The sequence below is a fragment of the Macrotis lagotis genome, chromosome X, assembly GCF_037893015.1.
Source record: "Macrotis lagotis isolate mMagLag1 chromosome X, bilby.v1.9.chrom.fasta, whole genome shotgun sequence".
Lineage (NCBI taxonomy): Eukaryota > Metazoa > Chordata > Mammalia > Peramelemorphia > Peramelidae > Macrotis > Macrotis lagotis.
The window spans coordinates 245,432,112-245,448,537 of record NC_133666.1 but is presented as its reverse complement, the minus strand read 5'-3'; the positions used below and the strand labels follow the sequence as shown (position 1 = coordinate 245,448,537).

The 16,426-nt window shown below is 34.5% G+C and overlaps 1 protein-coding gene across 3 annotated transcripts in view; it reads right to left on the bottom strand.

Moving 5' to 3' along the window:
* POLK (DNA polymerase kappa) overlaps window positions 1-16,426 on the bottom strand; it is a 107,537-nt gene that overhangs the window by 57,761 nt on the left and 33,350 nt on the right. For 2 of the 3 annotated variants that reach the window (XR_012472451.1, XM_074206842.1), the window contains exons 2-3: window positions 5,498-5,656; window positions 1,645-1,764 (exon numbers count right to left, since the gene is read on the bottom strand). Coding sequence is in view for 2 of the 3 variants with exons in the window: in XM_074206842.1 (XP_074062943.1) it covers window positions 1,645-1,764; window positions 5,498-5,629 (252 nt within the window). In the remaining variant the exon portion in view is untranslated. Of the gene's footprint in view, window positions 1-1,644; window positions 1,765-2,434; window positions 3,158-5,497; window positions 5,657-16,426 lie in introns of those variants that run through there. The other variant, XM_074206843.1, reaches the window with a different exon arrangement.

The following is a 16,426-nucleotide window of genomic DNA, read 5'->3' as shown; positions in this document are numbered from 1 at the left end:
TAGAAATGCTGACCATGATAATAAGATAAGAAAAAGAAATTGTAGGAATAAGCACAGGAAGAAACTGAATTATCACTTTTTACAGATATGACAGTGAACTTAAAGAAACACAGAGACCCACCTACAAAGTAATTGAAACAATGAATAATTTTAGCACAGTTCCAGTATATAAAATACATACAAATCACCATCATTCTCTACAATACCAATAAAACTGAGCAAGAAGAGATAGAAAGAGAAATTCTATTCAAAATAATTTCAAAATACTTAAAATATTTAGGAGTCTACACCACGATACAAATAACTACAGAAATAAAGATCTAATTAATTAGAGAAATACTTCCTGCCCATGGAGAGGATAATAAGCAAAATGACAACGCTAACTACCTAAATTATTTTACTCATTTAATACCATACCATAATATTACCAAAGGGCTGCTTTATAGAACTAGAAAATATAATATTAAAGGGCATATTGAAACACAAAATGTCAAGAACCCCAAGAGAAATAATGAAAAAGTAGGAATAAAATTACCTTAGAGATCTCAAATTATATTAAAAAAAGAGTAATTTTCAAAAAAAATGGCATGGGTTAAAAAACAGAGATTAATAATGGAACAGATAAAGTATGCAATATATAGAAGTAAATGGACCCCAGTTTCTGGAATAAGGACTATTTGATGAAAACTACTGAGAAAATTGGATAGCAGTATTGGAAAAAATTAAATTTAGAATAACACCTCACCCCTTACCAAGATAAGCTACAAATAAATACAATGCAGCTGTAAAAGATCATAATAACAAACTAGAAAAATATGGGAATAAATTCTTTCCCAGATATATGGATAAAGGAGAAGGTATCTTTCTTTGATCTTTGATATCTTTTGGGGTATAGATCTAATAGTAGTATCATCAAATCAAAGGCTATACACATAAACTGTAACCTTTTCAAAGTTCTAAATTTCTTTTCAAAATGACTATTCCAATAAACAACTCCAACAACAATACATTATTGTACCTGTTATCCCCCAGTCTACCGCATAATGTCTGACACATGTTAGCACTTAATAAATGTTTATTGACTTGACAAGTCATCTTCATTTTTTGCTGAAATGATGAAGTGTGAGTGTGAGGTAGAACTTCAAAGCTGTTTTAACATTCTTCTAATTGGGACAACCAGGTGGAGTCAGAAGGACCTGAGTTCAAATCCAGCCTCAGACATGTAATAATTACCTAGCTGTGTGACCTTGGGCAAGTCAGTTAATACCATTGCTTTGTTAAAAAAAATTGTTCAACTCAAGTGCTTTTATCACAAGAGCCAGATTTTACTACAGAAATTGAAATTTTTACCATTTTTTGCTGACAAAAAGTTTCTCTTTGATTTGAAGAGATAATTGCCAAGTTATATTTTTTAGCTAAATGAACTCTGCCAAAATACTAATATATCATTTAGCCTGGCCCAATTTTCTTCTTCATAATTTAAAGGGCATTATACAAAAATCATCTTTGTCAGATAATACTTGAACATACTGCATCATGTAATGGCAACAACAGCAGGAGGATGTACTGTTTTTTTCTCCTCGACTCTTTTCCATCCCCAAAGGACATACAAACCACTATTAAATTAAACAATTTCGCTATTACCTGTAATTGTGCTTTCCAAAGCTGCTGGGTGGTAATTTGAGATTTTTGTTGTATCATATTTTCAATCCGTTGGTTGACTTGTTTTTCCTTTTTGAGTTCGTTTTCATAAAATCTAGACCCCTATATATATAAAGCAAAGGAAAATGTTTTCAGAAACTCATTTTATTTCCTAATAATTTATTTTTTAAATTTTTTATTTATTTTTTAGGTTTTTTTGTAAGGCAAATGGGGTTAAGTGGCTTGCCCAAGGCCACACAGCTAGGTAATTATTATGTGTCTGAGACCGGATTTGAACCCAGGTACTCCTGACTTCAGGGCCGGTGCTTTATCCACTACGCCACCTAGCCACCCCTCCTAATAATTTGAGACTAACAAAATTCTAAAGACAACCCCTTAATTTTCTTTTGTAGCATTATCTTAAAAGCAATTAAAGAAAGTTCATAAACTATAATAATTCATTCTCATTTTGTAAAGCAATTTACATAACTTATAGGTTAATACTAAATAAAACGTAGCAGGTAAGAACAGAAGCAGGTTGGTTGCTTATACTTCCAATCTTAGGACCATTCAATTTGTTAAACTGAGCTTTTTTACTTTGGTAGAAGGGTAAAATAAAATATTTTGTTAAAGTTAGATCTCTAATCTGTTGCAGAAAACTGGGAGAAATGCAAATATTCTCACTAGTCATTTAAATTCAGAGCAAAATCCTACTCTACTTAAATAAAATATTCTGTCACAAACTATTAGGTTTGGAAAATAAATGATAAATATAAATACAATCTATTCATACCTTCTGTGGATATGTCTAAATTTTGGTGGAAATTATGACAAAATACCTATGTCAAGAAGCAGGATAAAGACAAATCTAGTCTGGTCTGTGTAAAGCAAATGAAGTTTAATTCAGTTACATGTATCTTGTCATTAGCACTCAGTGTATCCTTTGCCTTATCCTTGGAGAAGGAAAGGAAAAGGAATAATTATGGACATAGTATTCATATACGAGACAGTAACTGTATTCTAGTCATTGGGCTAATTAAGTGATGTTTTCGTTTTTTTTAAACAACTATTATCTCATGAGATTCATACAATAACCCTTTTGATAGGTGCTGTTATTATGTTACAGATGAGGAAACTGAGCCACCCAGAATTCAAGTGACTTGTCCAGGGTCACACAGCTAATAAGTGTCTGAGACTATATTGGAACTTGGAACTTCCTAATTACAGGGCCAAGGCTCTATTTAATTCACCACCAGCTTCCTCTAAAAGAAAGAGAAAAGGCAGCTACTGAAAAAAAAACAAACTGGGGGAGAGGGGGAGAAAAATGTAGAGGATATGAGAACAGAAACTGGTGTTAAGAATCAGGAATTCCTGACAGAGCATGAAAGTGAATTGAGGAGCAGCAGAAGATAATAGAACTAAGACCTATGACAGTGATCTCTAACAATTATTTAGAAGGAGGATCTAATATAATTGGAGTTGTACTATTAGCAAATTAACTGACAAAATATACAGCACAGTAATCAATTTTGAAAGAATGTCTTATAAATTGAATGCAATACACACTTAAAATTATAATATATATGAAGGTGAAACATTTATTCCACCTATGTATGTTTATTTATTATTATTTATTATTACTTATTCATATACATTATTTATTATTTATTTATTTTATTATTATTTTTTGTTATTTATTACTCCTTTATTATTTATTTATTTATTTATTATGTCAAGATACTAGTGCATATTTGGTTGTATGTAATGGGAATAAATGTAATAAATGTAATGGGAACAAGGTTGAATTTGTAGTTCTATGATTTGAATTTGAATTATGGTCCTGTGACATACTACCCCTGTAAACCCTGAGCAGTCACTTGGATTCTCTCCGAGTCTCAGAGTTCCCTTTTCTTTGAATAAGACAATAGGACTTCTACAGTCCCTTCCAGCTCTAAACCTATGATTCTATGATTCAAAAATGACAATGTTTTATAGAAATCTTTGAGGTTTGGTAGAATTCCTTATAATAATGTTAAAGTCTCATGGGTCCTCATCTTAAAGTCTGGGGAATCAATGACCAGGGAAAAAATTAGGTTTGCAAATCAAGATACAGGGTCATTACTCTATAAACTTTGAAATTTGTTATTTTATTTCTAGACTTTTTCCGTTTATTTCCCAATATGACCTCATATTGTTCCTTATTATAAAAGTTATTAGAAAACATAAAACAATGTTCTATTTAAGACTCTGGGCAATGTGACAGAGATTACAGTCAGATCTAAAAGCAGGATCAGATAAGCCCAATCCTAAATTAGAAAAATACACTGGTAATAATGAGGATGAAGTAAATGAACTAAGCAAACCCCAGAGACAGGAATGAGTAATTTGGTAACTGATCTAAGATCAAAAGGTCTAAGGATTATACCAATGCAAAGAACATGCCTCAACAAAGAGATATGTGTTACTCTCTTAAGCACTTAACACAGTGCCTAGATTTAATATTTATTGATTGATGAGACCACATCTGTGGGTTACCATTTCTAATGGTTATTTAGGCAAAAACAAAAGTTAATTAAATACCAAAAGCTACTTCACCTGTATTGTCTCTGTAGTCTGAGTTTCTCAGGTACTGATTGGCACCAACATTCTTTGACTCCTAATCATTATTAAATAATTTGTTGCTGCTATTTTTCTTGTTATCTCCATAATTCCTACTCTGTTTCTGCTTGGTTTTTTTCCATCTATGACAGCATTATGAATGACTATAGCTCTGTGTCTGCTAACGGTGCTGATACAGAAATTGCTGTCATACCTGCTCTTCCTTTGGTATTCTCCCCCCACCACATTAATTGTCTCAGAGGTTCTTCTAGTGCTCATATTATCAAGTTTTGACAGATTTACTATCCCTTAATAATCTTTCTTTTTTCTTTTTTTAGATTTTTGCAAGGCAATGGGGTTAAGTGGCTTACCCAAGGCCACACTGCTAGGTAATTATTAAGTGTCTGAGGCCACATTTGAACTCAGGTAGTCCTGATTCCAGGGCCAGTGCTCTATCTACTGCACCACCTAGCTGCCCCCCTTCATAATCTTTCAACTTCAGTTGGCTGTAGGGTGTGATAGCCCATGTCACGTGGCTGATGAGAGCTAACAGCTAACACCTAGTGTATGTAACCACTAAGCCTGCACCAATATGGCGAGTTCCCAGCAGCAGGCTACTTATTGAGGATTTGACTGGCCTAGGCTGAAAAAATAAGAGCAGATGAAAGCTTCCTTGATGATCAATGTTGAGATGGGACTTAGGAGACCTGATCTCTCTCTGGTTGTGATAGGGAGGAGACAGCACCAAAATAAATAAATGAAATAAAGTTTAAATTGGTTTCTTATATTACCCACACAGCCTAGTTCTGCACAGCTAAATTCAAAGCTCTTCACAATCCACTCCTTCCTTTTAAGGTGCACCAGTGTCTCCATAGCACTACTAGATAATTAATGACCCTACCCATAGATGGACATCAATAAACCCTTTACCAAATTATGTAATCATCATAAAATGACTATAAATATTCTAGATTTTAGAGAACAAAAGATGCAGATCAGTAGGGATGGGACTAAAACATGACTTACTTAAGTACAAAATCTGTTAGGTTAAAACCTCCAAAAATAAATAATGAAATGAGTATTACATTCAATTCGATCCTTTATGTGTACACAGCTATAGGAACAACAATAACTTAAAAGAATAAATCAAAATACTTTAAAACATATCTGAAGTTTACTTATTTTCAAAATGAGAATTAAAATGATATTGCTTTAGAAATAACAATTTAAAAATTAATGATGAGAAACAAAAACATACCTTCGTGGCTTCCATGATAATTTTATTTATTTTCTCTTTATCTAATCCTTCCATTCCTGCTTTATTATCATTGAGTCCCATTCTAAGCAGAAGCCCATCTTTTTCATTGTTATTCTCTCTTGTACTATCCATTGTGCAAATTAGTAAGTTTTTAGTTACCTGAAAAGGGATAAAAATTAAGCATTATTTTTTAATGTCTTTCTATTTTATTTTTCCAACTACATGTAAAGGTAGTTTTTAACATTTATCTTTTTATAAGCTTTTGAGTTCCACATTTTTTCTACCTCCCTCTCCCCATGATGAGTAATCTGATAATATAGGTTATATAGAGACAACTATGTTACACATATTTACTTATTAGACATGCCATGAATGACAAATCATAACTAAAGGAAAATACCTTGAGAAAGAAAAAAGAAACACAAAATGAGCTTTGCAAAGTTAAAATAGTATGCTTTGGTCTGCATACAAACTCCATAAATTTTTTTCTGAATGTGGATGTCATTTTTCATTACATGTCTTTTAGAATTGTCCTTGATCACTGAACTGCTGAGAAGACTTAAGTCCATCCGAATTGGTCATCATACAATGTAAGTATTACTTTTAAAAATGGAAAGCATTGATGCAGTGGGAAAAACAATGCACTGGCAACCAGGTAAAAAGGGTACTTTTCTCAACTCTGCCCAGGATCCATTGGGAGAACTTGATCAAATCACTTCTTTCTTTAAGCCTCAATCTCTTTACTTATGAGAGGAATGGACTGGATGGTCTCTAAAAGGTGACATTTTTTTTCCTTTGGTGAAAGACTAATTTTTTTTTTTGGTAAATAGTATTTTTTTCCAATTAAAAGTAAAAGTAATTCTCCACATTCATTTTTTATAAGATCTGAAGTTTCAAATTTTTTCACCCTCTCTCCCATCCCCCTTTCCTAAGACATCATTACTCACATAAACACATTTCCACATTAGTCATATTGTGAAAGAAGAAATAGAACAAAAGGGAAAAAAAATCACAAAAACACAAAAATAAAAAAAATATGCTTTGATCTGCATTCAGACTCCATAGTTCTTTCTCTGGATGTGATAGCATTTTCCATCATGAGTCTTTTGGAATTGTTTTGAATCATTCTTTTGCTGAGGAGAGTTAAATCAATTATAGTTGATCATTACACAATATTGTTGCTGTTTCTGTGTACTATGTTCTCCGGGTTCTGCTCACTTCACTTAATATTGTTCATGCTAATCAGGTTCATCAAGTTTTTCTGAAATCTACCTACTCTTCATTTCTTATAGAACAATAGAGCTCCATTACATTCATATGCCAGATGGATATTTCTTCAATTTCCAATTTTTTGCCATCACAAAAAGATCTGTTATATTTTTATACACATGAATCCTTCTCCCTTTTAAATGATCTCTTTAGAATACAGACCTAGGAGTGATATTGTTGGATCAAAGGGTATGTACAGTTGGATTGCCCTTTGGCCAAAGTTCTAAATTGCTCTTCAAGACTGGTTGGATCAGTTCACAACACCATCAATGCACTAAGTGTTCAAATTTTCCTATATCTTCTTGCAACATTTAACAATTCCTTTTTTTGTCATATTAGTCAATCTGATAAGTATAACATGGTCCATCAGAGTTGTTTTAATGTACATTTCTCTAATCAATAGTGATTTAGAACATTTTTAATATAACTATAGATAGTTTTAATTTCTTCATTTGAAAATTGCCTGTTTATGGGCAAATTCTCTTATTCTGCATTTCATAATATCTTTATCTTTTGTTTAGTCATAAATTCTTTCCTTCTTCATGAATCTGACAGGTAAATTATTCCTTGCTCTCCTAATTTGCTTTTGGTATCACTTGTAAGATCTTTATGTCTAAATCATGTACTCCTTTTGACCTTATCTTGGTATATGGTATACTTATTAATTCTGCCATCAATTTTCCCAGCAGTTCTTTTCAAATAGTGAGTTCTTATTCCAGAAGTTGGAATCTTTGAGTTTATCAAACTACAGTAGATTACTATAAGTATTTACTATGGTTCTTGTGTACCTAAACTATCTGATCCACTATTCTACATAATATGATTTCTATAAGGTATATTTAGTAACTTTAAAGGTTAATTATTTTAACAGATAGAACTATTTTTGTAACACTTTGTGTTGGGACTACTTTGGTGTGAAGGACTTTTGAGGAAAAATTCTCTGCTTCTGGTCCAGTTCTGGTTCTTAGGACAATTTTGACACTTGGAAGCAACCTGGTACAGTGTACAATTGGTAGTTTTAATACAGTAACAGAAAATTTTGAAAACAAAGGAAATATCAACAAAGGCTTTTAACCCCACCTGCCAAGTTTTAAAAATTTCCTAATTAACATCTCATTCTAAACAAAAGATCTCCCATAATGCAGTTCCTCAAATAGTACTGGGCTCACTGATGCTTTCTACCTGCTGCTCCAATAGAAGATCCTATCTCCAACCTTCAATTCAGTTTCCAGTTGTTCTTATCTTAAGTGCATGGTTTATAACCTGGGATCTGGGGATTTAATCTTTTATATTGTGACAATTGTATTTCAATTTAGTAATTTCCATTGTAACTTAAAAACATTATTCTGAGAAGAGACCCAAAGGCTTCACCAATGTGCATATTCAATGCCTACCAGATTGTGCTCTTCTTCTGAATTATATCATGTCTCCAGGAAACCTTATCATCCTTCATTTGAGACTGAATCAGCTTTGGCCCTTGCCCCTCATAGGTACCCTGAATACTCTCTGCCACTCTGGAGAATTGGAGCAAAGAATTCTTGATTGTCAGTCATATCATTATTAATTTCCCACCTGCTTAACTTCCTTGGACTGAAATGCATCAAGTCCCTTCTATTGGCTATTTTCACACTCTTTTCCTTCTCCTCTCACCCCAGTTTCCTATTGTTTGTTTTCTTCTCCCATTAAATTGTAAGATCCTTGAGAGCAAGGACTTAAATTTTTTTAAAATTTATATTCCCAGTATTTAGCACAATGCCTGAACATAGTAGGCACTCGAGAAATATTTAAAAAGAAGATTTAAAATTGCTTCTAAGGGAATACTTCTGAATACTTTCATTTGATCTCTGAACCATTCCTTTTTATTAACACATCAACATGTCATTTGCACTTCACATTCTTTACAAGGGCTCCTTTTCCTGAATATTCTATGAAGATTGAGCACAAGAACAAGTGCTCCTTCATTGCTTCCATTCCTGACTGATATGCCAAACTGCTTCACTACTTTCTACTTCCTGATTCAGGAGGCAGTGATGGGGAAGAGAGGTGAAAAAGAAAGAAAAAAAACAATCCATTTATTCTTCCCATTCACATTCAAGTCTACATAGATGGAAGAGGAGGAGTTTGAACTAGAGGATCCAGGACCCTTCCAAGTTAAAATGCCATGATCCTTTCATTCCCTATGAACTTGTTCTTTGTCCTGATTGTGACCAGCTGGTTCCTCAGCTGTTGCCTTTTCTCCCATTCTATCACTAATGTTCTGGTTTCACTAGTCTAGGGACTTGCTATGCTCGAGAAACACACAGTCCCTTGACCTTCTACTATTCCTACACTGTCAATCCCTGCCCTTAGAATCCCTGAGCAACCATCATACATATACTCTCTCTGCCTCAACTCCAGAGTTACCAAGCATTTCTGAAGAAAATCATGAAACTCTGCAAACTATAGTAGGATCACTATCAATGCAACACATTTTAAAATTCCAGAGGGAGGCGATTATGACAGCAGCAACAGTTAGCTTTCAGACCAGAGATGGTAAGGCAGTTGGACATTATGCTAGAAAGACATTACAGGGGTCCTTTGGTTGGCACTGAGTACAACTAACAATTGGGTGCTGACTGGCAATTCTGTTGCCCATCAACAGTTCTGAGCAACTTTTCTAGGGTGGGTAGAAGTGCTTGTGACTGGTAACAAGGGAGCAGAAGTCTTTGCTGTACTTCTAGGTCTAAGAATAACTGAGAGCAAAGTAAAAAAATTAAGAAAAAAAGAATTAAAACCTTGGTAAAAGAGGCCCCTCCAAAATATTATAGAATACCACTTTCAAAAAAAGCAGAACAGTCCAAATGAAAAGAGATGTAGAAAAATTCACTGAAGTAAAGAAACTCCTTAAAAAGTAGAACTGGCCAAATAAAGGAGGTACAAAAGCTCACTGAAGATAATAATTCCTTAGCAATTAGAATTGGGCAAGTGGAATCTAATGATCAAGAAACAATAAAAAAAAATCAAAGCAAAGGGGAAAAAAGGAGAAGATGTTAAATATCTCATTTGGAAAGCAGATCCAGGAGAGAGAGTTTAAAAATTATTAGAAAATCATGATCAAAAATGGATCCTAAGCATCATATTTCAAGATAGTATCAAGGAAAATATCCCCTGATATCCTAGAAGCAGAGGGTAAAATAGAAAGTGAAACAATCTACCAATTGCCTCCTGAAAGAGATTTGAAAATGAAAACTCTCAGGAATATTATAGTCAAATTCCATAGCTCCCAGGTCCAGGAAAAATTATTGCAATCAGAAGAAATATTTTAAATATCATGGATCTAGTAAGGCTAACAAAAATTTAGTAGACTCTACATTAAAGGATTGGAGAACTTGGAATGTGATGTTCCAGATGACAAAGGAGCTAAGATTACAACCAAGAACCACCTACCCAGCAAAATTTAAGTATAATCCTTCAGGGGTGGTGATGGTGGTGGTGGTGAAATGCACATTTAATGACATAGAGGATTTTTCAAGCATTCCAGATGGGAAAAAAACCAGTGCTGACTTTCAAACATAAGGCTCAAGAGAAAAAATAAAAAAGGTAAACTGCGAGAGAAATCATAATGGAATCAATAAGGTTAAATTGTTATATTCCCATATGGGAAGATGATACATGTAAATCCCAAAAACTTTATCATTATTAGGTCAATTAGAAGGAGTATACATGGATTGTGAGTTAACTATGATGAGATGATTATCTAAAAAAATCAAATTAAGGGGTGAAGAATAGAAGGAGGAAGAGAAAGCAAGAATGGCACAAATTTTTTCACATAAAAGAGGCATTCAAGGAAGTGCTTTTATAATATAATGGAAGGGAAGGTGCTAGGCTATGCTTGCACTTCATGTTCTTCAAAATTGGTGAAAATAAGTAAGAACACACACATACTCTCAGTTGGGCATAGAAATCTATCTTATTCAATAGGAAGATAAAGGGGTGTAAGGGATAAGAGATATGAGGGTGAGGGGATGACAAATGGAAGGCAGATTGGGAAAGGCAATGATCAGAAGCAAGACAGACTTTTTTGTTTCTTTGTTTTTTGCAAGGAAATGGTGTTAAGTGGACTTGCCCAAGGTCACACAGCTAGATAATTATTATGTGTCTGAGGCTGGATCTGAACTCAGGTCCTTCTGACTCCAGGGCCAGTACTCTATCCACTGGACTACCTAGGCATCCCGCAAGACAGACTTTTGAAGAGGGATAGGATAAAAAGAGAGAGAAGGAAAAATAGAAAAACAAGGTATAAATGATATGAAAAGAATTGTGATTTTCATATCAATCAATGTTACGTCTAATGAATTTAATAATTATTATATTTAGTTTCCAGAGATTCTTTTCAGAGACAGACTCTGACCTGGGAATCAAAAAGTACAAACCAACCAGAATAATTTGTTTTAATCCTGATAGACCTGCATTTTTTCCCTAACATGTACTTGCCTATGTTAAGTGAAAGTGAATCAGAAAACTGTGTAATAAGATCTGTATCTACTGTCTTGTACTGGTGAGAAAATCACTTAAATCCCAAAACTGAATGTTTTCCCCTTAGCTCATGTATATATCAACTGCTTCCACTAAAGCAAGGTGTTAATTCAATCAGGGGAGAAATCCTGGTATGCAAATATGTTCTTTACAATGAAAATAATTAATTAACCTGCTACTTGATTACTGTCACTGTCTCTAACCTCTTCTGTTTCTCCTAGTTAGAGACTTGACATAGAAAAATTATGTCAACAAGGGAAATGCAAATTAGTGATCATAACTGAATGTGAATGAGATGAGTTTACCCTGAGAATGGAAGTAAATAGCATAATGGATTGGAAACCAGAATCCAACAATGTGTGTGTGTGTGTGTGTGTAAGAGACACACTTAGGTCAGACACATACAGAGTTGAAATAAAGGGCTGAAGCAACAACATTATGCTTCAGCTGAAGTCAAGAGGGCAAAAGTGGCAATCATAATCTCAGACAAAGCAAAGCAAAAACAGATCTAACTGTAAGATAATTTTGCTAAATAGTACTATGGATAATTAAGTAATATCAAAAAAAATTATGACAAGTATATCTAATAAGGTTATCATTTCTCAAACATCTAGGGAATTGGCAGCTAGGTGGCACAGTGGACAAAGCACCAGATCAGGAGGACCTGAATTCAAATTGGGCTTCAGACACTTAACTCTTACTTAGCTGTGTGACCCTGGGCAAGTTACTTAACCCTGCTGCCTTGAAAAAAAAACCATCTAGGGAACTGAGTCAAAATTATAAAAAATAAAAGACATTGCCCAACTGATAGTGAAGACATATAAATAATTTCCAGAAGAAACTCTTGCTCTAGTACTATGAAAAAATGCTCTAAATTATGATTGATTAGAGAGAGAAAAGTGAAATTAAAACACTTTTGAAGTATCACCTCACACCTATGAGAAATGATAACTATTGGAAAGGATAGGAAAATAGATACACTAATGCATTATTGACAGTGCAGTAAAATGTCCAACCATTGTGAAGAACAATCTGGGACTGTGCCCAAAAGGCTTTAAAATTGTGCCTAGCTTTTGATTCAGCAATTCTACTACTAGATCTGTACAATAAAAAAGATAAAAAGGGGGCGGCTAGGTGGCATAGTGGATAAAGCACCGGCCTTGGAGTCAGGAGTACCTGGGTTCAAATCCGGTCTCAGACACTTAATAATTACCTAGCTGTGTGGCCTTGGGCAAGCCACTTAACTCCATTTGCCCTGCAAAAACCTAAAAAAAAAAAAAAAGATCAAAAGAAAAGGTGTTTTATACACACACACACACACACACACACACACACACAAACACAAAATATTTATAGCAGCCCTCTTTGGACTGATAAAGAACCGGAAATTGAGGGGATGCTCATCATGATGGAGTATTATTATGCCATAAGGCATAACAAAGGGTTTTCTTTCAGAAAAAAATGGCAAGACATTTATTAAATGTTGCAAATTGAATTGAGAAGAACTGGGAGATAATTGTGCATAGTAACAGCAATATTGTAATAATGATTAACTGTGAATGACTTGGCTATTCTAATCACAACAACTTCAAAGGATTCATGATAAAAAAAATGCTATCCATCTTCATATCAAAGAACTTATGGATTCTGAGTATAGAATGAAGCTCACTTTAAAAAAATTTCTCTATGTTTCTTTTTAATTTTTCTTCCAACATAGCTAAGATGAAAATGTGTTTTGCCTGACTTCACATATATAATTGATATCATACAGCTTGTCTTCCCAATGGGTGAGGGAAGGATAGATGGAAGACAACATTTGGAACTCTGAATGCTAAAAAAATTAAATAATTAAAAAAACAAATAAGCATAGAATCCAATAATATAAGAGTTTAGCAATGTAATTTTCAAAATTGCACCAATGAAACTCACTTGGAAGGTCATTTTGGACAGAACTCACTCACTGGAAAAAACAAACAACTGATTATACACTTAAAAATTGCTAAATTTCTCTAGGATCTCATAGTCTAGGGTTATCTAAAATAACAAATCCAGAGAATTCTGAAAAGATCCTAGAGGAAAAGAGATATATACTGAAAAACAGGAGAGAAATTTAACATAGGAATTATGTACAAATTGTTATTCTTCCAAAAAGCTGAATTCTCCAACCATAAGCAAGCTTAGCAAAAAATGGGTCAATCACTGCATACCTATCAAACTGTCATCTGTGGTAAAAAGCATTGGTCACTGGAGAATTTAGTAATCCAGAAGGCTTACAGGAATATGAATACAATATATTACTTATTGAACTAAAATAGTTTGAGGTTTTGGACTGGGGAGTGTATGACCTATGATTTCATCAGTGTAGGGAGCTCTATATTGAGGAAACTACAACAATGATGACGAGAGACTGTAACTACTCCTAGAAAGAACTGCCTAGAAGCCCTGAGTAGTTACGGATCTTAAGAGTACAGTCAAAGGCAGAACCTCTGAAGTCGATTCTCTATTCCCTTACCTGAAATAACTATCCATTCTATGTAAAGCACTGAACAAACATATTTCTGGAAAAGCAATTTCAAAGACAAAGCAAAAATTAAAAAAAAAAACTCAAAACTTTTTCCCAATTGTGGTTGACACAGTAAAATCATACATCTAGCTAGTCACTAAATCGACTGCTTAAAGCAGACTAATGACTATTTGTACTGTCTGCAGAAAGATTATTGATTAGTTTAGAGAGGGTGGGAAATGTATAGTAAATAGTTATATAAACTTTGTCTAAACTATTCTGGCTCTCTTTTGCTACCAACAGGAAGCAGGAACAACTGTGTTCACAATTACAATGTTTCCCCAGTCTTAAATGTGAAAGGTGCTCCTTTCTGAAGTCTGTTTTAAGGTGTTTTTTTTTGGGGGGGGGGCGATATAGCATAGCTTGGTACAACAGGAAGAGGTTCAAGAGTCTGGGGCTTTGGATACAAATGTTTTCTCAATTTTTTTTTTTTATGACCTGTGCATTCTTGGACAGTGGTATAGAGGACAGAGTGTCAGGTCTGCAGTCAGGAAATCTCAGCTTCCTGAATTCAAATCCAATTCCAGACACTAGTTGTGTGATACTGGGCAAGTCACTTAGCCTTGTCTGTCTTAAGTTTCCTCATCTGTAAAATAAACTGGAGAAGGAAATGGTAAACTATTCCAGTAGCTTTGTCAAGAAAACTTCAAAAGGGTCAGACATAACTGAAAACAATAACCAAAAAAATGATCTTGGATGTGTCACTTAACTAGTTCTCTACCTCACTGTGACAGTGAGAAACTGGGGGTTTCAAATTCTATTTTAGATACTCACAACATATCACCATTAGTTTTGGGGGCATTCTAGAGCAATGGGAAGGGTGATCTCTTTAGGGGGAAGAAAAAGTCTCTTTTTTCTTCTTTTCCCATTGGAGGCATCCAACTCATTTGGACTTTTCAAAAAACTAGTCCTGTGATTTCACTAATTATAGGAAACTCCCTCTAAGTCAAGAATACCCTCTGCTAATGCAGACCAGTATCTCCTCTGCCAGGACCCACTGAGGAGAGTCACATGGAATACTGAGAGCAAGAGTGTTGCATAGAGGGTCATGTTGCTATAATATGAATCAGAGGTGGCACTTCAACTCAGATCTCACTGACTCCAAATCTACCCAACTCTCTGTTCCCTACACAGTCTGCTTCCTCTTGTCCTTGCCTGATGCCACAGAACAAGATACCAAGAGACATACATTTATATTTTACTTTAAGTATCAGCAATACAAATATATCAGTGAGTTTCTAGCTAGCATGGGGAACTATAACAAACATAGGAATGCCTTCAAGTAATACATCAAATCCCTGCATTTGCCTTTTGGACTGACTTATATTGAGCTTGCATTTCACTAAGGTCCCTTATCTATTCTGGCCACACCTCACCTATTCAACTTGTGAAGAAGATTTTTTAACCCAAAATGTAAGACTTCTTTCTTGGTTCTGAATCTATTTGGTCATCTCTCTCAGTTCTACTTCATTACATTAGATTCAACCTAAAATTCTTGCTTTTTGAGATCTTTGTGGACTCTTCACTGTCACCTACTACTTTCAGGAGCAAATAGCATTTTTGACTGCAAAATATCTGATAAATACCCAATAACATGAAGAGCAGAGAACTGGAAGATTTGAGATCTTGGTATTGGCAGCTTTGGCTTGAGGCCAGTAGGTGGTAGTGTATTCTGGAGGAGTTTAAGAGTCTACCAACAAGCACAAGATTGCACAAGATTTGGTGATGATACGACTCCTTAGGAGGCTACTCAAATCAAGGTGAAAAGTGAGGGGAAGGGAGCATAGTACTATATGGAAAGAAGTCTGAAAACTGGGAGTTTCAAATTCTACTTTAGATACTCAAACATATGTGACCTCCTACAAGTAAAGATCTCCTTGCAGCTCAGCTTCCTAATTTATAAAATGAGGAGGTTAGGCTAGATACCCTAAAGATATGTATTAGTGCATGAACTAAGATGGTAGCAGAGTGAATGATGAGTAGCTTCAGACAACAATAGCTATAAAACTGCAATGAAACTTAAGAGATCATCTGGTCCAGCCTGCTGAGGGCAGCTATGAGATGCTTGTGGGAAAAGAGAAGTTAGTTCTTTCTAAGACATTATTTTAGAATATTCAGTACTGAAAGGTACCCCTTTCTGTTTTCTAATTTGGGGCTTGGAGAGGGTGATATAGCTTGAAACAGTGAAATCAGAGCATATGAGTTAAAATCTTTCTCTGATGTTTATTACTTCTGTGACCTTGAACAGATTATGGTACATAAAATAGGCTTTTTCACTTAATAGCTTTGTACCTCTGCTTCCTCCTCTATAAAGTGAAGGAACTGAACTGAATGGGCTGAGGTCCCATCCTACGCTAGTTATGATCTCATGATCTTTAATATTTAGGTTGAGTATATATTTGGGCTTCGCTGTGGTAGAGATAAATTTAAGATACTGGTCTCAATCTATTTTTCTGCCCAACTGCTTTCTAATTTTCTAATTAATTCTTGAACATGGGGTCCTGTCCCTATTATTTGTGTTTTTTAGTTTAACAGACATTTGTTTCTGGATCTGGCTAATTTAATTTGTTCCACTGATCTAC